Below are 25,548 nucleotides of genomic sequence, written 5' to 3' on the forward strand. Positions count from 1 at the left end.
GTTTTTAAGTTAGGACTATGTGAACATGCGGCTTATAAGTGTTCTCATTAGCTGTGTGTTCGTGTCTTGTTTTGTTTGAGCACATGGCTTGTGATCGTGTTCGCTGGCCATGTGGTCTTGTTAATAATTAATAAAAAGTCTGCTCCTTGAGTCCTTGACTCATCCCTCAAACCTGACATACTGCATAACAGAAATGACTTCATACTTAAGATAGTTTCAGTCCGATTATTCAAATCAAAATAGATTTAAAGCAAATTTTGAATATTACATTTAGCTTTAGGTTTTCGAACTTATGATCATTCTTCTTCCTCTGTCACACTTATGCAATGTGTGTTCTTTAATTCTGTGCTAGACAGTACTGTATGTTTCATGATTTAAAAAGTCTTCAAAAAAGTCTGAAACTTCAAAGTGTCAAAAGATTTAGGGTGCACTTTATCTAACCTCTTTCTTTTACTTTTTGTCTCTGTATTTTCAGAATGCTCTCTTCCAAAATGTGAACCCAAGCTTGAGTTACCCAGTCACACAGGTAAAACACTGTTATTGCTGGAATTTATTTAAGGCCTGGTTTCACAGACAGGGCTTTGGTTAAGCCAGGATTACACCTAGGACATTCAGTTAGGACATTTAAAGGTAGGGTATGGGATTTGCAAAACGGCTGGCAGATTTTGAAAATACACAACTCAAATGGTCCTACCTTCTTTCCTCCACCCATTCATGTGGAGGGAGGGGGATGGGGGGAGGGGTGTATGGTACGACCGTTTGATTGACAAACTTACTGTCCAATGATTCTAGGTGGTCTTGGAAATGATTGGCTGGAGTTTTTCGAGTCCTGCCCGTTCCACAGATGATTAAATTGCTTAATTTTCATTTCAGTGCTTCTAACTCAGTGGCTGTAAGTGGGTTAGGAATAGGATTTCAAGTGATTTTGAAAAAATGGACAAAAAAGAGAATCACATACCCCACCTTTATGTAGCTTTTTATAAACGTGCCCTAGAAAAAACACAACTTGTGTGCATCTAGAGACAAAACAATGGCACTGACATATTTTAAGATATGTCAGTGCAAGTTGCTTTCATTTAAAACAGCTCAAACATGTATTTTTAGTCTGGGACTACCTTAAGCCTTGTCTGTGAAATAAGGGTATATATGGGTATATGTTTGATATTAACCTTTAGAGTTTTTTTCTGTTATTGTGCCATAAGGTTTATGGGTGCTTATATTGTGTTGGTTTGTGTCAGAGCTGTTTCATTTATTCAAGTTTGGCCTATAATGTTTTTGAAGTGCTCAATCATGAGTCTCCTTTTAGCTATTAGCATTGGTTAAGTTTTTGGTGATTTTGAATGTAACTAATGTGTCATTTATATGAGGTTGTTGCACATCATGAAATCAATGTGCACCTGCAAGAATACAAAATATCTGTGAGGTTGATTCGGTTAAGAGAACTGTTCTAGCGTTTTCAACACTGAGCTGATTGTCTTTTGGCTGGTTTAATCTAATGATTTGTAACTAAATTGAGGCTGAAGATGATATCATTGAACTAGATTATTTTACTATACTGAAACTCACATTTATGTATTACGTCTGCATAGATTGAACACTTTCTAGGAAATCTTTTATATTAGGAAATATATATATAAAAAAATAATGCAGTCAGGAGGTTCTATGGCACATTTGGGAAGTAACTATACTTGACCCAGTTATGTCTAATATTAGTTGAACATTTGCTCGTCCCAAGATAATATGTTCCGCAGCCAGTCGACACAGTTAATATCTGGTTTTCTGCCTTTATTGTGCACTGGTGCCTTATTAAATATTTTTTTTGTTTTTCTAGCATGGCATTATTTTCTTGCCAAGTTGTGGGTCACTTCTGAATGTAACACAAAACAAAATACAAAACTTCTAACATTTCAAGAATCAATTGCTGAGCTTTGTGTAGAATTCGCCGTGCTGGTTATACGAGTGATGCCGTTTATTTCATTGACGCTCAAGGTGCATGGAAAATTTTTGTGAGTGGCAATGATCTAAATCAGTTCAATAAGCGTGTCTAAAAATAACTGATGGTGTAGGACATTTCTTTGTTTCTCACGTTCATCCCCTACGGCACCTTTCATATGGGACCCCAGCTTGTTATTCATTTCAAGCTGTGTCTTTCACAATCAGCTCTCTAATGACTACTGAACCTCAAAACTACAGTAATAACCACAGAACAAATACAAATCAATGTAGCCAAGTCTTCAAGAATTTTGAATGTTTCTGCTAAAAACAGAAACTCATACCAAACAATGAGGAAACGTTTTTAAATATAAAACCTAGCAAATAAAGTTTTAGTTTGCTGAAGTTTTAGGTTGTAGGAAAGTGAGCTCTGCCCTGTTCCCAGCAGTAGATTGCTCTTTCTCTAATTGGAGATTGAAGTGTATTAGACCCATGCCGAGATGTGCCGGAATCTGGTATGTTCTCAGATCCGGAGGGAGTCAGCTCGCACAATGGCCATCTCCAGGGGATGTCTTTATGCTGTCTGCCAAAGTCCTCGACATGCTCATCACCACCAATCAGTCCCACCATAGCTGCTGGCCAGTAGAGGAAACTTGAAGGCTCCAAGGATTCTTTTAGTACCCAAAATCTTAAAACACCTCTTTCAGATAGATGGACACACACATCCAAACATTCTGGCAAGCTTATACAATGAGGTGTTGATGTTTTAAAAGAACTTCAACGTTTACTTCGTTTGACATAAGTGTGACATCACTTTGAAGGGAAAGGAAGTTAGCACAAAATACTTTTGTGGTTTTCTGGTTAGAACATTTCTGAATGGTGAATGTGCCCAAAGCAAGGTACTTGCTGTTTATGTGAGGGCAACTGTTCAGTTAAAGGTAAAATGCGCAGGTTTTGTTGTTAACTGTAAGCTAGATGTGCAGTGAAGAGCAGTAAAGTGTAAAGAACAAGAACTGACCAGCACACCGGCTAGATCTTCTTCTCAACAGCATTTATAAATAGCTGACCCAGTCCAAGTGGACTATTTTTCAGGTTGCCTCTGAAATAGGGCCTGCGGTATAACCAATATAGGTAGCATATTTTTCAGATGCTGTTTAATAGAACAATTGTTGGACCACAAAGCTTTCAGTTTAATTTTCTTTTTAAAGCCAAACTCTTTTCTGACCATGACTAATTAAAAATTAGGATCTGTCAGATTTGGAAAGAGTCAGAAGGGAATGAATTAACAGTGTATGAAACCGATAAGATCATAGGAATTACCAGTCTAAAGCAGAACATAACAATGGTTCCTTCAGTTCATTCTTTTTCCCTGGATAGTTCAGGTGAGGAGAGTCCATGGTACTTTCACATTTAATCAGTGAATAAGTCGAATTTTGAAGGCTATAGGTCAGCCATCAAACGCTGAACTGGTCTAGATACAAGCAGCAACAGTATGAACACAAATAGGTATGAGACCACATTCCTACTTAAGTGGACCCTCTTTAAGGGACAGGGACAGTGTGAACGTAAAGAGACTGGGTCCTTTTTCACTTGGTTCACTTCTTGGGCCACTTAGTTTGGTTCTTTTACGGACTCAAGTGTGAAAACACCTTTAATCAGTACTCAACTCTATTGTAGAGTATTTAGGGAAAGGGAAATATATGAGGTGTGTGATCTATTTTTACATCATGAAAAATAATTATTGACTATTTTTCCATAAATAGATTTCAACTTCCTTGTCAAAAGTAGAGGGTTCACAGTGTCAACATATGCATACAATTTCACATTTATGTTTTTTTGGCAGTTCTTGGCAATTATCAATAGAGGTGACAAAAAACAAAACAGATTAGATCTTAGACTCAAGATGCAATAAAAAGCTGTGATGATGCTTTGCATTACATTGATTTTACTGTGGTTAAGGGTGCTAAGTAATAATGGTTCATGAGCCTAATGGTAAAATATTCACAGCTGTAGAAGTGCAGTTTAATCAAATAAATATATATGTGCTACCGGCTCCAGAGTGGTACTGCTCATCCATTCCACAAGTGTGCAGCCCATAATCCAGTGCATCAGCGAACCGCAAGCTGTCTGCATGCAAAGTGCCAAGTTTCACTCTGAAATGAGCAGCATTTGCCAGTAACCCGTCAAAATAAAAGCTCAATGGTTTAATGGTTGAAAATAAATTGAAATCATGAAGTAAATATTAGTAATTTTACAGTTGTGTTTTACTATTAAATAACATTATTTCCCTATTTTAGAATTCTTATTTTACAGTATTACAATATATTTATTTTGTTTAATATTAAACAAATTCGTTCAATTGATTGCATTTGTAAATGTATAAATTATTATAATAATAGTATTTATATTTGCATAGATATGCTTGAGCACTTAACCCTACCCCTATCCTAAATCTAAACACTTCTCAAAAATATAAAACACATATCAGGCATATAAAAGTGTAGTTGTCACGTTGTGGGTTGTTCCCAAGCGGCAACATTCTAATCTGAAAAATGAAGCCTACCCGGAAGTGCAAAAAACTGCAATACATCGAAAATCCGCTAGAGGGAGGTACCAAAAGGGAGCAAATGTCCATAGACCACCATGTTAAAATGTCCGTTTTCACAGCATAAATTCATGTTTTTACAGGTTGGTCCCATGGACTTTTATTGTATTTTTCGATAGGTTCCGAGTGCCTGACAACTGTGAGAGGGGTGAATTTTTTTCTAACTCATTAGTTAAGATCGTATTTAGATATAAAATGTATGACAAATAAGGGGCGTGGGTAACTTTGATTGACAGCTTGATTGACAGCTGATAACGAGCATAGGCTGCTCCAAGGAGAATGACAACATAAGAAGCGCCATTTTTGAACACAGTTGAAATATAATTCTACTGTTTTTGAATCATGAAATGTAGTTTTAAGAGTTTTTCAAGCGAGAATGTAGTTGTTTAAAGCTCAAATCTGCGGTTTATCTATAAAGATTTATGAAAATTTTATCCAGGTTGTGAGATCCAGCGATGACCGGGCGCTCGGCGCTAATGTACCCCGCCTGGAACAGCCTTTCCTCGGCTAGTCGTTCTGACATTTGCCGCTGACTCTGGCGTCTCTGTAGTGGTTAAACATGAGATATAATTCGTCTTGTGTATATCTAACGGGCGATTTTTGGTCTCGTGAATCTATCCCTGGCCAATCATTTTGGCTGAGGGGAAGTTTCATAACTTTATAAGCTATTTAACTTTACCGTTGTATGGTTAGACTAGAGCGCTGACTTTGTATGTTTGACTGAATTGTTTGCTTTATTTGTATAGCTTCTTGTACCTTTTACTTATACTTTTATAATAGCTAATATTGATAAAACTGAAGTTGAAAAACTGAAACAAAAAGAGACTGGGTTGAGTTTTGTCATTTTAAATTTTAATACAACGAAGATGATCTGTAATGTTGTTTACTGCAACTGTTGTTTACTGTTGTTTAGTACAAATGCACATATTGCCTGGACCATATTAAAATGTTTAATATTTTTATATTATATTTAAAACGAAAAGAGGCAGGTTTGTGTTTTATATTTCGTTTTGTTATAAATAGGCAAATATGCAGTGAATATAATCAATACGCGTTGCCTGAACCACATTTGTGTGGCTATAATGTTTAAGATTTCTTTAAATGAAAACGAAAAGAGTTAGTATGGTGTTTTATAACATATTTCGTTGCCTAAAATATACAGAGATAACCGGAGTAGCAGAGCGAGCTGAGTGTGAGCAAGAGCGCTGCGTCCAAGATTTTCCAAGATGGCGCCGCCCATACTCAAACATAAACGGCTTCAAAACCGTTCTTCAGAAAGTCTATGGGTGACGTCACAGACGCTTTGTCCATATTTTTTACAGTCTATGGTTGTTCCTTGTTCCTGTTTCATGTATGTCATGTGATCCCTTGTTCAAGTCATGTGATCCTGCCATGTGTTCCCTTGTCTGATGTGTCATGTTGTCATTGGTTCATTGTTTCATTGTTCACAGGTGTATTTAAGCCCTCATGTTTGCCCTGTGTCTTTGTCTAGTATTGAATGTTTCTAGCTGTGAATGTTTCTTGTCCAGGTTTTTTGTTCATGTTTTGAGTTTCCAGTTTTCAGCCTTTGTTTGATAATTAAAGTTGCACTTGGGTTCGCTACATCTTGCCTCCAGTGGAATCAATCATAACAGAAGTAGTCGCAGTCATTTATTGCAAAAACACACAAGAGCCAATAGCATTTCATATGTAACACTTCGTCAGGCATGATCATAACTGTTCCTTTCCAGTGTCTAATTCAATCAAAATATCATTATCTGATGGTTAGTACCCCACTTTTATCAACATGTGTTAGATTGCCAGGAATAACCCCATGCTGACTCCATGCATTACACCATCAAAGATTTCAATCATATACCTAGATACTCTCTATCTCCTGTTTTCCAGAATCTTCCTTAAGGCAGATAGAAAATGCTGAGATATTTACTGAAAGGGTTACTGGACAGTTTATGCATGAAATTGCATTATGTAAATGACCCTGCCTGCTGTTTACATAGCACCCTGCAGTTAGCTCAGTGTGGGCTAATTCTAGCTTGTTTACTCAACGTAAACAGGCAATATAATTGTCCTCCAAGGAGTTTTCTTGGAATTGAGCTTAGAATGGAAAGCCTGCTTATCTTATTCCCTGAATAAGTTCAGTGTACTGAGATGTTTTATTGGCATTTTTGCAGTGTATTCTAGTTTTGTGGTGATAATTTCCTTCTGTATGGCATTGCTAATGTGATATAGATAAATTTCCAGTTAATTGATGCAAAATGGTGATAGATTACCTTCTAAAGTGGTGGGGCCAAATTATAAGCATAATCATGTCAGTGTAATAACTATCAATTAAATGAGTAATAGCATTATTTATTTATGTATCAGTTAATTAGCTGTTTAGCATTAACATTTCAATAACTACATGATCTAATTTAATGTGATAGAATTGCAGAACAACAATTTGTTCAGCATCTGGAACCATGTTAAATACCAAACTTAATTATAAATTATGTATAATTGTAAATTTGAGCATTAATATTTGAGATTCCTTTAAATATTTCTGTTTTTTGTTCTGTTTTCTTGCCAGAATGAATGGATTGAATGAATGAATTATTAATTAATTAATTAATTAATTCATTAATTCATTCATTCATTCATTCATTCATTCATCTTCAAATGAAGCATTCACACAAGACCTAAAAGCACATGACACTACTGCCTTTTCCTCGAAAGCATCCATGCAAGTCAGCTGGGTCCATGTCTCTGGTGCTCAGATCACCACCATCTGATCAGCCCTGCCCCCAACCACCTCACTAACCAATCAGATCCCACTGAGAATAGCTCTCGCCCAATGGTAAACCATGAGATCATAATGGGTTCAGTCACAGAGCTGCGTGCAGGGCCCCTTGTATTGACTGTTGGAGATGAGAAGGGAAGATGGCAGTGAAAGGGAAGGGAGCAGAGAAATTATAGCCCTGGTTTCTTTCATCAAGCCTGGTCTTACTACAGCTGAGTGTGTTTATGGCTGAAGATTTTTGCTGGATGCTTCGGATAAGGAATAATGGCCTTGCAGATCCTCTCTGCAGGGATTTGTAAGTGATGTTTCTGTGATACCTGCTGTGACTGTGCAGTTTGTTGTGTTACTGCGTAATACAGCGTCATACCTTGGGATTGTATTAGGATTTGTGCCACTCATATGCCATTGATTAACTAATACAGTTGATTACCCATGATGATGTCCTATTTCTAAATAGAATGCATGCTCACAGTCTATTTCAGTGTCAACAATGGGATTGGATTTGGAATTTCTTTTGTGCAAAATGCTGGTTTTGTTGTGCTTTAAAATAATGTTTTGTTTATGCTTTTTATGTAGCCTATGTAATCACCTTTATGGAAATACATACACTCATCTCACACTAGCAGTTCTTACATCTGACAGATTATTCTATATGCTCAGTCTGCTGTGAGTAACTAGTGAGCATGGACTGGTCTTCGGTTCCCTGAGCTATAAGTGTCCTTGCTGGGTTCTATGTTTTCATTGGCTCAGGCCTCAGATGCCTGTACGGTATGCAGCGGTGTGGTTAAGAGGCCGTTAGAGTAATTTGCCTATATGATTTCCTCTTCTCTATGCCATGTGTTTTCAGTTAAGCAATACAATTTCAAGCTATTGTTTCTTTACAGAATGAAACATAGGTTGATTGTAGGTTCTTAAAGGTTTGACAAGTTCGGTTTTCTCCTCTGTGTTAAGATACTTCTTATTGAACCAGGAAGTTGGAGTAGGAGTAATCAAATTAGGAGGCTGTACTACTTGTTTTCAATAATGACGTCAAAATATAGGCAGGCTGTTTCATCTTGGGTAACCTCTGGAATGTAATGCTGATTTTTTAATGCAAGTTGTTAAGATGTTGCTACATAAGGAATGCACTGGTTGTTTGATTCTTCAAGAACATAAACTTAGCAATTAAAGGTAGAGTAGGCAATTGTGAATGCTAGCAATAGCAAGCTAGCTTTGAAAGCATGAGATCCCACCCTCCCTTCAGAGCGTCTCCAAAGCCACGCCTCCTTCAAAACACATGAACGCACACAGCAGAGTCTGCAAAGCGTCACGAGATGAGAGACAGCAATAAATTACCTCATCTCTTAAAAAAAGCACATAACTAAAACAACTTACAGAGCGCTGACTTGTACCACCTGACTGCTGCAGATTCATTTTGGTGTTGATAGTGTTGAAACACATAAATCCCAGTCTGAGGACGTGAACAGCTGTTGGTAGAACGTCAGTGGTTGCCATACGGTAATTATGGTTACAGGTTACGGCATGGCGTGAACACAGCATAAGCTCGTTGTTTTGGTTCAGGAGGAACCGTAAAAGGCGGCTGTTGTTTGATTTTGGCGCTCGGTGACTGTCTGTCTACAACTCTTCAAAGCCTTACGGAATGCGCTGATGCCGTGTGATGTCTGCGCGAGTAGAAGAGGAGGTATGGATATGTTGACAGGCAAGTAGGAGACCGTATCATTGCTTTCGGATCGAATGCAATGATTGGACGAACCTGAGACTTCCACAGAAGATATATGTACATGTTTTAATATTTAAGACCACTTCTATTATTGATTGCTATCAGGATGAGAAGAGAGTTTCAAACAGTATAACAGAAAGTGTTTTTATACAGTGCTATGCATAAGTTTAGACACCCATACTAAAGTTGACTAAAAAGAGGAATAAAAAATCATCTTTTAGAAACTGAACTTAATGCCTTAATTTAAAAAATTAGGAAAAATCCAACCTTTAAGGACACCAATTTTCTTTGTGAATGAATAATGCATCGTAAATAAATAAATGTTCTTCCTTAAAATACAGGGTGCATAAGTTTGGACACCCCTATGTTAAATTCCCATAGAGGCAGGCAGATTTTTATTTTTAAAGGCCAGTTACTTCATGGATCCAGGATACTATGCATCCTGATAAAGTTCCCTTGGCCTTTGGAATTAAAATAGCCCCACATCATCACATAGCCTTCACCATACCTAGAGATTGGCATGGTTTTATTTCAGTTAGCCTAATAGCTAGTTTGATGTGCATTGAGAGATGATCTTATGGAAAGTACCCCATGCCAATCTCTAGGTATGGTGAAGGCTATGTGATGATGTGGGGCTATTTTAATTCCAAAGGCCAAGGGAACTTTATCAGGATGCATAGTATCCTAAAATTTTTTTTTTTTAAATACTTAAAAATAAAAATCTGCCTGCCTCTATGGGAATTTAACATAGGGTTGTCCAAACTTATGCACCCTGTATTTTAAGGAAGAACATTTATTTATTTACGATACATTATTCATTCACAAAGAAAATTGGTGTCCTTAAAGGTTGGATTTTTCCTATTTTTTTAAATTTAGGCATTAAGTTCAATTTCCAAAAGATTTTTTATTCCTCTTTTTAGTCAACTTTAGCATGGGTGTCTAAACTTATGCATAGCACTGTATATATATACCCTACCCTACCTTTAGATCTTTGTGGAAGTTGTTATTGTCCTTATGTAACAACTGACAGACAGACAGACAGATACGATGGATGGATGGATGGATGTTATAAACTCTGCAACTTCTTTTCAAAAAACAGTAACAGAGCCAATGTTTTTTTTTTTTTCTTGTAGTTTAGACCTAATGCTTTTTTTTTTTTTTTTTATAAATAAAACCTTATCTTGGCACCTGTTTGTCAAGGTGCTTCTTTGGAGACACTCCAACTCCCTATCAACAGCACCGAAGTCTTGGCAAATCTTGAGATACCCTAGAGAGCAAATCGGTTCAAAACACAGCACATCCATCTGCACAAACTGTCGCATGTTATATGTGTGAAAATGCAATGATGCATCTTATTAAAAGCCTGGAAGACAGAAATTAGGTTGATATACAATTATATTTCAGATATTGTATATACAGTTAAAGGGTTAGTTCACCCCATAATTAAATTTCAGTCATTAATTACTAAGACCTTCGTTCATCTTCGGAACACAAATGAAGATTTTTTTGATGAAATCAGAGAGCTTTCTGACCCCACCCTTCCATAGACAGCTCAGACAAGGCCCAGAAAGCTAGTAAAGACATTGTTAAAATAGTCCATGTGACTACAGTGGTTCAACCTTAATGTACTGAAGCGACAACAATACTTTTTGTTGCTGTCTATGGAGGGATCAGAAAGCTCTCTAATTTCATCAAAAATATTTTCATTTGTGTTCCGAAGATGGACGAAGGTCTTACGGGTTTGGAACGACATGAGGGTGAATGACTGATGACAGAATTTTCGTTTTTGGGTGAACTAACCCTTTAATGCATCATCAGCATACATTTTTTTAATTCTGCAATTGTGCTATGAAGTTATCCGTGAGAACTATTCCTTGATGATAAATCTATTGTCATGTGCTTTCCATGAGTGAAAAAGGATTGAATGCTTCAGAAAACTGTGGGTCGATTTTGAATTCTCATCTCAGGAAATCCCACAACCTCAAATGCTCTAAATATTTTATGACGTGGTCAATATTCATCCGTCTTTTAAAGAAAATGGTACAAATCACTGAGACTAAATGCCAAACCAGCCCTTCTCGGGTAACACTATTGGAAACTCATTCTGTAAGATTATTGTATGTCCTCCATCTTCTTTCTCTTAACAAACAAAGAAAACCCATAGGTGCTTGTGTCTCTATGGTGTAATTACTGTTTGACAATATCACTTAGGAGACGATGGAGCTTAGAACAGGCCAATAAGCATGGATGTGTCTAAGATGCTCTCCTTTCATTGCGGTAGTATTGCAATAACCTTGATTGCTTGAATCGTCACAAACTTTAACAATATCATCACTCACCCATCTGCTAAATGCATAGATAAGATATAAACATTAACATCTTGGTTTTCTGTAAGGCTTATTTGAAACAATATTGTGAACAGTGCTATACAAATACATTTGTTTTGACTTTTTGAAATTGTATTTATTTGAAATACTGTTTTTCCTCCCCCTTCCAAAATTCAGTTTTATGGTTTAATCCAATTTTGTCATCTAAAAGACATTTTATTGCTGCTATATTCAAATACATTCATCTAAAAGGTAATTTTATTTTTAAGTATTACAATTGTAACCATCATAAATCAAGTATAAAGCAGTTCATATCGCTATACAACAACAAAGCATTGCATTATTATTTTTTTAATCAAATAACGTTTTTTTAATCGTAGTTTTTTATTGGTGTTTTTTTTTTTATCCAGCCATCCGGCTGATTTGTCTAAATAAGCTCTAACTTTAATAATGTTCAACCAAGGGAAAGAAAGCTTCTGGGGGGGGGTGTTTGGCTCGAGGTCATGGTGCAAAGACCGTAGGTTGATTTTACTCCGAACCATCCCTTTAAATGACAGTAAACCATTACATGTCCACGTTCGGTATTCAGCATTCAAACTAGATGGTGAAAAAGCCTGGTTATTTAAAATAGGCATATGTATTGAAGCTTTGTAGTCCAAAATACTTTCTAAACTTAATCCATATTTTAAGTGTATTTGGAAAAAATGGATTTGATGTGATTTTATTGACTACCACAAGAAAGCTGGGAAGTGATAATAGAACGTAAATCATCTTTAGTTAAAGAAATTTCGGCATGGGCCCATAGTGGATAGTCTTTGGGTAAGTGGGGGTTATTCCAGTTTAAAATCGTACTAATATTACATGGCCAGAAATAATGCTGGAAATTTGGAAGAGAATGGCCACCTTTTGACTGCAGTGGTTTGTTTCACCAAAGAAATGGCCGTATCATGCTGTCCACATTTGTAAAGAAAGATCTAGAGATGAAAATCGGAATGTGCTGGAAAAAAAATTCTAGGCAAAGTAATCATTTTAATAAGGTTAACACGTCCAACGAGGCACAAAGTGGCCAACAAGGACCACCTCGCCATGTCCTCCTTAGTTTGATCGATGAGGGATAAAGATTATTTCTAAATAACTGGCCAAATGAGTTTGAAAAGAAAAATATCCCTAAATATTTTAAACCCTGAATGGAATCTGGGAAAACGAAAGTTCCCTGGCAGCAGGGTTTACAGAATATAGTTCGGGGGGGCTCAGGATTTTGGATAGAATTTTAAAGTCAATATTTAACAGGGAAATTGGTCGAGAACTTCCACATAACATGGGTCCTTATCTTTTTTTAAGGATGAGGGAAATGGAAGCCTCAGTAAGAGTAGATGGGAGATGGCCTACTTTAAAGCAACCATTGTATAATGTTGCTAATATAGGAGATAGGGAAGATTTAAATGCTCTAGAACTCTGTAGTAAAGCAATCCGGGCCTTGGTGCAAAAATTGGATTGCATGGAGCCAATTGCTTCCAATATTTCTAATTCTGTAATGGGGCCACGCAGATTTTCTGTAAGACTTGCCTCAACTATGGGGTACTCCAGTGTATTAATAATATTACAATTTGCCTGATTGTCAGATGAGTTCCCAGATGAGTACAAGGCAGTGTTAATACCTGCATGATCAGATATCCCCTGACAGAGATCTAATACATGGGATTCACCTGGAAGCACTAGAAACACGCGCTTGGTGTGCAAGAAGCTTTCCGGCTTTATCACCATGCTTGAAGAAAGTTGTCAACTCTGTAGAAGCTGTCAAGCAGTCACAGATATCATTAGTAAATCATGTATCTGCTTGATGAAAACAGAAAAAGATATACTCTTAGTGTGTATCTTCAACTTGTTTGTGTCATCCCAAATTTTCTTTCATGTCCAATGTGCGGTGTGTTATAAGTAGAGAAATTTCCCCATTCATAGAAATCATAGGGATACTGTTCTATCAGAGTTTTTAGGTGACTAAAGCTGGGTTCACATTGTACATTTTTTTTGCCAAGATTTGTCCGTCTGAGACTAAATCTGATCCTATAGGCCAGTCTTTGATCGCTAGCTTGACACATTCACCGACAGCCGATTAATGACCTTTGCTATCAAATTTTACCTCAGATTACATTCTGGCAGAGTCTGAAGTTTTGAGGCACAGTGCGATTCCTATTAAAAGCACCAAATCAAAAACCAATTGGAGCGCAGAACCTGATGACACAATTAGTGAGACAACAACAAACCAGCACTTGCTCCATACACACATCTTTGTTTTGTTTTCTCTAGTTTTCTTTTTTTAAGAAAAACCATGATCAAAATTAACGCTAGAGATTGTTTTTGTCCGCTAGCCACCGTTTCAATCCCACATGTAATGCAGCTCACAGTCACCGAATGTATCACAGATTGATGATGTAAAACTCCGGACGAGTCTTCTTGTTTCTGTCGTTTTTTGTTTTTTTTTATTAAATTAAATGAACATGGACACCTAACCCCACACATTACCCTCTACCCTCCTAAAGGTTTTTACAACAACATGTTTTGATTATTCATGAGCTCTCCATGCAATATCTTGCAAGTCTCCATAAAGCTTTCGATGTGAGTTACCACTTCAATTACACCGTTGTTTTTTGAAAGAATGATTTTTGCTCTTGGAATATAGTGTGTTTTGCAACTCACCACCCAAGAGCCTTTGCTTATTGGGTCCATGTTTTTATTATGGCCCGGCATGCAACAGAAGAGGCTTGTGGGTAGCGTAGTTCAACATATGGAGCAATAATACAGTACATGCTGACACCTACTGGAGGGACTCTGTCTACAATTGTTTAAAACTAGAGTTTCTTTCTCAACATGAGATTTTTAAATGTCATATAAGATGTTGCACTCCACTGTATGCATGCATATGCAATATTTCTGTGCACAATGATATCATAGTTGGTAAAATTACATCATGTGATATTTAAATATAAATCTGGAATATGAGCAATGTTCAAACGTAGTGGTGTTTGCATTAGAGTAGGTTTTAAAGGAGTTTCTTCTGCCTGAAGTCTATATTTTGGAGAGTTTTTTAGGTGGAGTTTGTGCAGTTGTGGTTGTGTGCTGTATGCCTGCATGGAAACCCAGTTTAGAAGACCTGCAATTAGCAAAAAATAAGAGCAGTGCGTCCAAAATTAGGAGCTGAAGCCACACTTCTCTCTCTCCTGTCCTATTTTTTTCAGAGACTTTCAAGAATTTTAAGTGAAATAAAGAAACTTTTGCTCAATTGATGATGCTGATTGATATTGCTGAAGATGAAAGGATTGCTGAGCTCATTAATGATTTAGAGCTTGTAAAATCCTGGAAATATAATATTTGACTGGATTTGTACTTTTGATTGCACTCCATGCTTTTGAAAACAACAGAGAATTAGTTTGAATTGAATTTGAGAGGAAAACAATTGTTTAGCCAACACTTCAGCTCAGTGTAGCATAGCAAATAATGATATCAACATCACAATATTGAATGGGCATTATGAAGAGGCCTTTCAGAGAATTCATATAGAAATGCACACAATGCAGATTTTGTTGTCAATTGTTGTCTAGACATTATCTCTATATTTTCTCTCTTGTTTTCTTCATAAACCAATGCTGTGGTCACCTTTGACATCTGTCTGTGTGTTTTACAAATATTTAACCAATGAAAAGCATTAAGATTATGTGACTTAAGATTATGATGTCTACATAGGCTAATGTATCTTGAGTAGCAGAGAAGCACGATTTTTATGAATTGCAATATCAAATGTGAACATTTCTAATGTGAAAAGAATTACTCAATCGAGCTTGAGTTTGGTAAAATGTTAATAATATAATAATAACACAAGTGTATGAACATATATAAAGCCACAGTACCAACTTTGAGAATCTGTTTCATTATTATTATGTATTTATTTATTTAATTTCCTGAAAAGTAGAGTATTTGTACATAGTGTCTATCCAATTACTACAATATATAGTTGTTAAAAACAGTATGGGTCAGTGTGAATTAATTGGGACCACAGACCACCTCCATAGTGTGAGTGTGAGAGAGACACATGTCGACAGTCTGTTCCCAGTGTCACTTGAGAGAACATCTCATGCACAGCCTAAGGACTAATAGATTTATGAATATAATTACAGCTACCAATTCTCTCATCGTGCTCTCCATGCATGTGAATCTGTTTACACACAGACAAGACACAGACTAAAGGGAAATAGAACACCTACTTGGTGAAAATGAGATGAGGCTCCTGAAGGCTTTGGATAGATTTGTTGTCTACCTCAAGTCCATTGAGAATTGAGTTTAACAATATCACCAGCTGCATTAGAGATTGAGTGAAATTACTTGATAGGGAAAAGATCTCCGTTCACACAAAAACAACTAAAAACGCTGTATTATGCTGCCAGGCCAGTAATTGGCGATGTCACTTTGTAAAGAAACACACCTATAGACTGAACACGTAATATGTATGCGCATGATGCCACAGTTTAAAAAAAAAAAGATGTTACATTACAAAATGACACAGAGATGATAATGGTATTGGTTTCCAAAAAGTGCACATTTTAAACACGGTTTTAAAAGGTTGTGTTTTCAGGCCCCCAAAACGCTGTTGTCGTGTAAATGAACAGCCAAACGTTTCCCATTTTTCAGTTGAAACCGGTGTCATGTAAACGACCCCTGAGTGACATCTTAATCTTTCCCTTCCTCATCTTTTTCAAAGTCAAGAATTGAACAAAGCCCTAACCCTAACATAACATAGACAATCTCTCAAATCATGTGGCTTAATGAGAAAACTTTATCAACAAAAATCCTTATAGACGTTACTGTGCAAATGTTTGGGGTTGGTAATTTTATTGAATTTTTTTGTTTTTAAAAAAGTATCTTATGCTCACCTATAGAGTTGACAAATGTACTGGTACTTCGGTACCTAGTCTATACTTTTTTAAATTAATTTTTTTATGTTTTTACCAGTCTTTCTTCAATACCAGTAGTACCGAATCCTTGATCAATACGGTATAATTACTAATAGCATTAATAATTAACTAATTTCATTATTATTTTTTCAAATAGTTAAATGAAAAACTAGTCAAATAAAATTGTTACAGTCATTGTTACAATCACGTTACTGAAATTGGTACCGAGAAATGAAATGTATTTCTTTGATGGCAAATTTTCAGTATAATTACTCCAGTCTTCAGTGTCACATGACCCTTCAGAAGTCATTTGGTGCTCGAGAAACATTTCTTATTATTATCAGTTGAAGACATTTAAAATACATATTTTTCTAACATTATAAATGTCTTTATTGTAAGTATAAGTATTCATTTCTATATATAATTTTTCTTTACCCCAAATTTTTTGAATGGTAGCGTATTGAAGTAGGGACCTGGGCCACATTTAGAAGCCAGAAGATCATAAATACTTGGTCTTACATTCTTTTGACTTTTGACTCAATCACCCAGAACAAGTTAAGACTTATTTGGAACAACTGCATCAGCACCCTGGCACCCACTTAGAATGCCCCTAGGCTGGCATCATGGCAGAAACCACTGTATGGGTCTTTATGATCTTTATGGTTGTGAGTTTACAGAGCCCCCTTAAGTCAGCCCATACTTTATTGAGATGCTTTGTCATTGATTTGAACTGAACTGAGCCTCAAGGCTCCTTCAGGACTATGAAAAGTCTCCTCTTTATTTATGAGGTGTATGTGCTGAGATTGAGAGCATTGCACACTGAAATGCAAAGACTGACACTTCTGATTAAACTGAATTCATTGACAGTAGTGGTTGGTAAAATGTGTATACCCTCAGAAACTTTTGTTCATCCAGGTACACTGTTTTTCTTTTCTCTTGTGCATAGGCTGAAAATTAATTACTCATACTATCCATACTATATAATATGCAAAATAGAAATGAGTAGATTCCAAATTTGAACTTAAAAAAATATTATGTGCAAAATGTCCGTGTGTGATTTTGGTGGATATTTGAATTGTATATTCATGCAAGCTTTCTCATATTTCAGGTTTTTGTGACACGAGGACGTTTTTTTGGCTGTTTCAACTTTGTCAAAAATGACAAGGTGTAAAAAAAACAACAACTTCCAACAGCAAATTCCATGCACCAAAATTTTAAATCTGTTGTCAGCAAATGAGAAGCTTGAAGGTCTCCCTTTTCTTTTCCACCAAAATAAAAGATCTATGGTTTAACCATTTGAAAACAACATTAAGAGCCATAAATATTAATAGTGTAATTTTACTATTGTTCTGTAAAAATACAATTGTGACCCGTCACGGAAACCAGTGACACAAGTCGGCAGCACAACTTTCGAGCAAAATGAGAAAGAAGCGGGTTTTTTTTCAAAATTTGTGATTTTCGTTTTTTTTGCAGAATCTGTTAGTTAAGATCACGAAGAAGCCTCTCCATGTTTGAGATAGCAGTATTGGTATATTTAAAAGTACATTTTGAGGTTGAAATCGGCATGTTTTTCAGAGATTCTAGCTGTAGGGGCGTGTCATTGTCGGTGCGTATTTCCATACTGAATAAGCCGGCTTTTGTATATATATATAGGCCGGCTTATATATATATAGCCTATATCACATAGCACATCCTGGTTTTGATTTGAACATTGTCTAGAGTTTATCTTATTTTTTTATTCAGTGTACATAAGAGTTGCCTATACAGTTTTATCGGTAGATGCTAAGAGACATTTATTTTTATATTACCTGTTTGCACTTTTTTTTTTTTTTTTTTTGATGGCACATTTTCCTGACCTTTTTGCTCCCTGTGCTTTACAGCTTTACAGGGGGGAGCTTTACAGGGGGTATGGCTTATCTAAATTAGATGTAAATGAGCCCTATTGTCACTCCCAGCAGGAGAGAGAGGTGAGAACTACTTTCCGTGATCGGTCACAATTATTATTATTACTTATTCATTTTTTATTTTACACTACAATAAAATTATAACTGTAATATTATATTTATTTACTGGATTTATTTTTATATAATAACTAATAATAATAATAATATGTTTTAAGAATGGTTTACTTCATACTCAAAAGTACATATTTTAGTTCATAGTAGAAGCCACAATCTGCATTGTTTTGTCCTTCCATCATCTCTGCATCTCTGTGTAGGGACAGGACATTTCTGGTCGAAACTGAAAATTCTGGATGCGCTTGGCTGGAATATTGAGCAGTGTCACACCACACAGTGATAATGGCTAGAGCGTCGAACACTGAGGGGCGGGGTGGGGGACACTTTTCTCTTTTGGCCAAAAACCAAAAATGCCATTTTTTGCTGGTCCTGTGATTCTCTGTTGACTGTATAGACCTTATGTGCCAGAGAAACGAGGGCGCAGCCATCTTTAGAATATTGTATTTGAACTTCCGTTTTTGCTATTTCTATGGCATCGTTGTCCTGGAGTAATTACCTTTTGAAGTGGATTTACTTAATGTAAAGTTAACAAAAGTTATCATGAGGATTGTAATGTTTAAAGCAGATGTCTTAACAAATGTCAGTAGACCGGGAAGATTTTAAAACGAGTCGTTCATTCATAAATACGCAAGATCCCTGTGAAAATACAGACCGGAAGACAAAAGACAACTAGCACAGCGCTGAAAAGGGGCGGAGCTACATACGGTCTATAGCAATATATTCTTTGCCCTCTCTGGCTGGACTGCAATGACAAGACAGCTCAACAAATGAGATACAGCTCAGTCAGGCCAGTGTAATGTGTTCCTTGTCCCAGGGCATCAGCATGCTCAACACCATCACTACTCTTCCTGGCTGACATGACCCCAGGGTAATGTTACATACATGCCTGTCATGTGAGAGATGTAAACCGAAATATGCTGCTATATGTTGTAATGAAGTTCTGCGCTGTGGTATTGTTTTGTATGTCCTGAAAGAATATAAGCAGATCCTGTCATACTGGAATGCAGGGTGATGTCATGTTATTTGAGATGGGATGGACAAATACAAATCACAGAATGAGTTTGGAGAGAAGGTGACATTAAAGTGAGCAAGATGTCTATCTTATGATAAATTATATTGTTCAGCTACAGCCTCATGTATCAATATTTATGTGTTTGCTCTGAAATGGCATAAAAGGGTGTTTTTCTGACAGAAATCATCATTCAAACAACCATTATTGACAAATAAAGTAAATTTTTAGTAAATTATATTTTAAATATATTAATAGGTTAAATGGGTGTTATGCCACACTGTTTAAGGACATTTAAACATGGACATTTACATGTTCGCTTGCAGATTTAGTAGCAGCAAATTGCACACGCGGCCTCGTGAAGGAACGCGGACTGGCTGTATGACATTAATTAACTCCAACCACAATAAACTTTGCTAAACTCCAACATACATGTTTGATCGTGTTGTAAGATAATCAATGCTTTTGTGCAGCGTAGGTTGCCAGATTGAGAAGATTAAGTAAAACACTGGGAGAAAATGTGTTTTTAAGAGAAAATCCCCGTTTGGTGGATTTATTCTATTGGCCTTTGGCAACCCCAAGTGGGAAAGATAGTGGATGCTTGTTACCAATGCAAGATAACATAAATGTAAAAAACTTTTTCAGGACAAATAATCAGTTGGGCAAATATTGTGACAATTATTTTTAATTTATCGAGAGAAGATTAAATCGTTATCACGATTAAAATACAATTAATTGCGCAGCCCTAATATACAGCTTGTTTATCAAAGCAGCAAATGAGGCCAGTCCACACTGCAGAAGCAATACAAATACATCAACAAATGCAGTAGCCAAGGCAAGAAAAATACATTACTTTTGACTTGTGTACTTTGCCCATTTTTGAGAAGAAATGTGAGAAATATGTGTATATTGCTTGTTGAGCTTGTTGTTTAAATGTATTCCTTTGCGCGTAGCTGGCAGTTTGTGAAAATAAAAATAATTCTGTAATGTCAGCGGCCTGGTATTCTACTGCAAAATTCATGCTGTGCTGATGTTCTTTCTCTCAGAATGAGCTTTTTTTCTGTTAGTGCTTAAGCAGTATCCAAGACATTTTAGAGTCTTGATGGTGTTGGTGTTGTTGTTTGACAATTAGAGATTTCACAAAGGTTCCTAACACAGAGCCTTGTGGAACCCCTCTTGTGGGAAGTCAGTATCGAGTTGTTTGCCCTTGTTTGAAAAGTCTACTGATACACACAAATGTCAGATGTCTTTTGCAGGGAAGAATTGGTTCAGTGTTTTCTGATAGTGAGCCTCTCGTCACTGGCAACTCATTGAGCTCTTCTTAGAAAGTCTGTAACTGTATCATCATATGATGGGGTACATGGGTGCAAAAGGACAAACTAATCCCATTGTGGCATCATAGTGGTTATAATTAAACAACAGTGGGTTTTACACTTGGTCACCTGCTCAACGGGGGAAGGGGGGGTGAGTGTTATGTTTAAAGTGGTACTAAAGTGGACCAGGGGCATTTTGCGGATTAGGGCCAGATGAGTAACACCTCCGAGTATGGAATAGTGCAGCTGTGTTCTTATGCCCATTCTGCTGTAACCACATTGTAACCCTTCTCAGCTCAACAGTCGTCCTTTCCCTCCCTCTTTCTTTGATGGGCAGCTGATTCAGCCTGTGACTGGCAACATTCTCTGGTTATTTTAGACACAGCACTTGTGATCTCAGGCTGCACTGGACTGTTATGAAGACACCCACATCCAACTTCCAGCCAACTTCACTACTTGTACCTTGAGACAAAAACACTATAATGTTGTATAAATTATATGATTTATAGGGTGATTTGAGTCATGGCGAGCCTCACAGTGTTGTTTCGCTTTCTCTATGTGGGCTTTGTGAGAAACAGGCAAGGACGTCTCACTGAGTGGTCTCCAAAAGGTAGGTCAGAGCATTGTTACAACAAGCTCGTGTATGTGAGTATTGTGCATGCTAGTGCAACATAGTGCAAGTTTTGAACATGGAAACTACTATAAGTTGCAGATAACAGGGTTCGTACGGGTGCTTGAAATCCTTGAAAATGCTTGAATTTTGATGTTGTGGGTTCAAGGTTTGGAAGGTTTTTTTTTTTTTTTTTTACTGAACAGAGGTCCAAAATGGAAACATAAGCACGGTATACCAAATACATAAAAGTGAAGCAACTCTAGTTACAGATAAGTATTCCTGATACATAGAATAGAGGAGTTCCAGACAGATCACAGTGGTAACATCAGATGAGTAAATTAAGAGTTACAAATATGTAATGAAGTATAAGACCCGGTATATATTTATCACATTCCAAAGTAATCTAATACAGGCTTCCATATTTTCCTAAATATTTCTGGCTTGTCGTTATTGATAAATCGTAACTTCTCAATATGAATAATGTTCACCAGCTCGCTTTGCAGCACATCGAATGTTGGAACAATATCCAGTTTCCACCTCTGAAGAATCAGTCTTTTTGCAAGAACCATAAATAAAGAAATACCCTGTTTTTCAAATTTACTGAAAGAAGGTACTGAAATCACCCCAAAAATGGCAATCATCGGATCTGGAGCTATCTCTTTTTTATACACTTTTGAAAGTATGTCGAAAATATCAATCCAGTACTTGTGAAGGTTGCAACATGTCCATAGTGAATGTAGAAGTGTACCTTCTGCAACCTTGCATTTATTACATACCGGTGATACTTCAGGGAAAATCTTATGCAATTTAGTTTTACACATGTATACTCTATGTAAAGATTTGAATTGGATTAAATTGTGTCTAGTATTAATCGAGCAATCATGTATGTTTTGTAGGCATTCCTCCCATTTTGCATCCTCAATGGCGTAACCTAAATCCTCCTCCCATGCTTTCCTAATTGTAGTTGTGTCGCTATCCAGCAGATCAATGAATATATTATAGAAATATGACACCGCTTTGGAGTTTCCGGCTTTAAATCTGTTTATTTCCTCTAATTTGTCGTGCTTTTAAAATTGTTTTGAAAATTCATTCGCAACAAATATCTATCTGACTGATTAGTTTGTTTATTAAATGGAGAAATAAAATGTAGAATGAAATTTGCTGGCCAGAGCAAAAGTAGGCGGAGTTTTCATTTTGATTTCAGCGCTTTTTTGGATGCCCCGTTTTTAGTGGCCGCGCAATGGCCTTATGCAATATTTACACTGCTCTATTCCAGTATATAAATGTATATGTCTTGGCAATGAAATACTTTTTTTTTTTTTTTTTGGCTATTTATCAGGCAGGTGCCTGTGCACTGTCAAAGTCTTCTGGGTTAAAATGGAGTTACAGGGTGTTGTTGCACTGTCTCAGATTTTGTTCAAACCTTGTCTATATCAAGAATGTGTCCCAAAACCAAGGCCTGTAAAATATTTCTGTTCAAATCCTATGTCTTCATATTTTCAGCCCTTGTAATTACTTCAGTTTTACAGCCTGAAAATCACATTATCTGGGAAGCAATATTTGGACATTAATATAATGAAACGTATTATTCATAGGCATTATCTACTTAGACTTGATACATTTTTAAAAATAAAACTTGTGATTTGCTTAAATATCTGATCCTTCTGCTATTACGAAACACACTTTTGGCTGTTTATAGCATTATCTCTTTTAATGTGATAAAAACACGAAATAATCATTTTGACTATGGTTTGGAATGTAATTTACAGTGGTGTAAGGTGCTGGAAAAAGCTTTAAAATGGACCTTGAAAGTGCTTGAAAAGTGCTTGAATTTGACCTTGGAAAAGGTGTACGAACCCTGAGATAATATTTGTCACGAAACAGAAACTCAAGATCCAATTGCGAGTCAAATTAACAGTCTTTATTAGACAACTCCAAACACACAGTCTCAGTAGAAGTGCAGAATAGTCCGGCCGTGCAAAGTCTTCAGCAAAGACAAGGAATAACTTCATCCAGTCCTCACCATCCAGAGAATGAGAGAACAGCAAGCAGTAGAATACAGACTCGAGTCACTAGAAGAGCTGACAGAGAGCAAGACAAGACATGAGCAACAACGATCCAATAACACACACACAGAACGCCAGCCAGATAAAGACAGTGCAGATGAGTTACACCTGTGCCCACTCTGATTAACTCATCAGGTGCGCAGTGATTAATTAACCCTAACAAGCCCAACGAGTGGACCTACACACAGACATACACACACAGAAATGAGCATACGGATCCGTGAACCATGACAATATTTAAGAAAGTGTTTAGGGAGATGATGATTGTAAGAATGCTGATGATTTGAGCAGTGGTAGATCAAAATATTTGCCTGGCTAATTAATAATTCAAAATTAGCATTTTGAAATGACTGTATCAAATAACACTGGGCTAATTAACAACATGCAGAAAGCATTGTAAATGTGCATGTATATCTACATTACAGTATATTGGCCATCAACCACCCTGATCTCTAAGGTTCCTTTCACACTAGCACTTTTGGTGCACACCCAGGTTCGATTGACGTCAGAGTTATGTTTTTTTTCAATGGTTTTCCGAACTCGAAATTTTCAGTATATTCACAGCAGATAGACCCAAGTGTTGTTATGTGCTTGACGCTTTGAAAACAAAACCAAACGTACAAAAACCAAAATATAATAGCGAGGTGAGCAACAATATGCATTTTGCCACCTTTTCCTGCGTCATTGTTACTAAGCTACAGGGATAAACAGCTGCTGATTTTGATGATGCAAACGCACCACAGTTCGGACCCAAATTATATAATATGAACACAATCCAGCGGGGAAGGGGGGAGCAATCAAACTTGGGATCGGACCAGGCAATTGTGAAGTGTGAAAGCACCCTAAATATTAGCATAGCAGTATTGGATAATCACTAGCAGTGAGCGTTCAATATATTATTAAGAGAAATTAATGGAAATTTGCTAATTTAGTTGTTATAGCTCAAAATAAAAAAAGATAAAAAGGGGTAGGACAACTACCTGAGGCTCCCAACCAAGTTAATTTGCACCAGCTATCATTTGATTTGTAGAGATATGTAAAATCTGTAGAATATGTAAATAAATAAAAATGTGATGTCACTAAATCAATTATTCTTTGCACAATATGAAACAATGACAGAGAAGTCAAATAATTGAATCCTCGTCAAAACGATAAATCTGAATATATCTGAATTACACTATGCAATTCTATTAATGTAGTTATTTATTTTTTATGAAAGAGATGTCATAATTCACATTGAAGGATTCTCCTCAAGCAGCATTTAGTTTATACTTTAACTTCAAATTAAAACAACATCTTTACCCTGCAAATTACTGGTTCCACAAATACCTGATTTGCAAGTAGTAAAACATCCACTGATATCTATTTTCTGATCAAATAATAATTTAACCTCAAAATTGTTAAGTTAAGCTAAATCTAAAAAAAATGTGATGTTCAGGTAAAATGTCAATATTAAAAAGAGCATAACCATTCAATAAATACGGTTTTGAGATTTAGACCATCTGTAGAAAAAAAAAAAAAAACTTTAACAATTAACCTTTATGTTCTTTCTCTCCTAGTAATGTAAAATATTTCTGGAAGAATTGCTGCAGAATCCCTTCTGCAAAGCTTAAAATTTGGTAACCTAAAATCTCCATGATGAATAAAACCTACAGGCCCCTGTGGATGCACTCTAATAATAAGGAGTTTAAGTTATTTTTAAGTTTTTATTTAGCTAATCAAAGTTCAAGGCAAATACATAAATCTTGTACATAAGCAGCACTGCAGCATGATGTTTGGCAGGTGTGTGCACAGGGGGTTTGGGAGTTAACAGGTGGATTAAAAGCCATCAGCAAAACCTATTCCATCATAAATCTGCACACTCTGAGTGCTTGCCAGGCTTCAGAGCCCCAGAGCCCCAGAGCTTTAGAACACACACAGGAACACCAGTAAATCTTGCCTGCTGTAGGGGACACAAAGTGAATGGCTGCAGTGAATAAGACTGGCAACGCCCTCTTGTGTTGTTTTGCCCATTAGTTTAAAAGCTTACTTTCCTAAAGTCGACTCCTCTTTCCCAGAAACTCAGGGAGCAGATGCAATATCTGTAGTTCGATGGCTATTATTTTACCTGTAAAATGGGAACGTTTGTGAATAGCCATTCTTGGCAATATGCTCAAACGGGATTGAGACTCATCCCACTCTCAGGTATTCTTCTTATAAAAATATGTTTGATTTTAGAGGCTT

At 36.5% G+C, this 25,548-nt stretch overlaps 1 protein-coding gene across 7 annotated transcripts in view; it reads left to right on the forward strand.

Moving 5' to 3' along the window:
• Nucleotides 1-25,548, forward strand: part of triob (trio Rho guanine nucleotide exchange factor b) — a 163,826-nt gene that overhangs the window by 17,333 nt on the left and 120,945 nt on the right. For all 7 annotated transcript variants that reach the window (XR_014625016.1, XR_014625017.1, XR_014625018.1 and 4 more), the window contains exon 2: nucleotides 476-526. Coding sequence is in view for 4 of the 7 variants with exons in the window: in XM_084385350.1 (XP_084241476.1) it covers nucleotides 476-526 (51 nt within the window). In the remaining 3 variants the exon portion in view is untranslated. The remainder of the gene's footprint in view (nucleotides 1-475; nucleotides 527-25,548) is intronic.

This window comes from Rutilus rutilus, assembly GCF_951802725.1.
Source record: "Rutilus rutilus genome assembly, chromosome: 17".
Lineage (NCBI taxonomy): Eukaryota > Metazoa > Chordata > Actinopteri > Cypriniformes > Leuciscidae > Rutilus > Rutilus rutilus.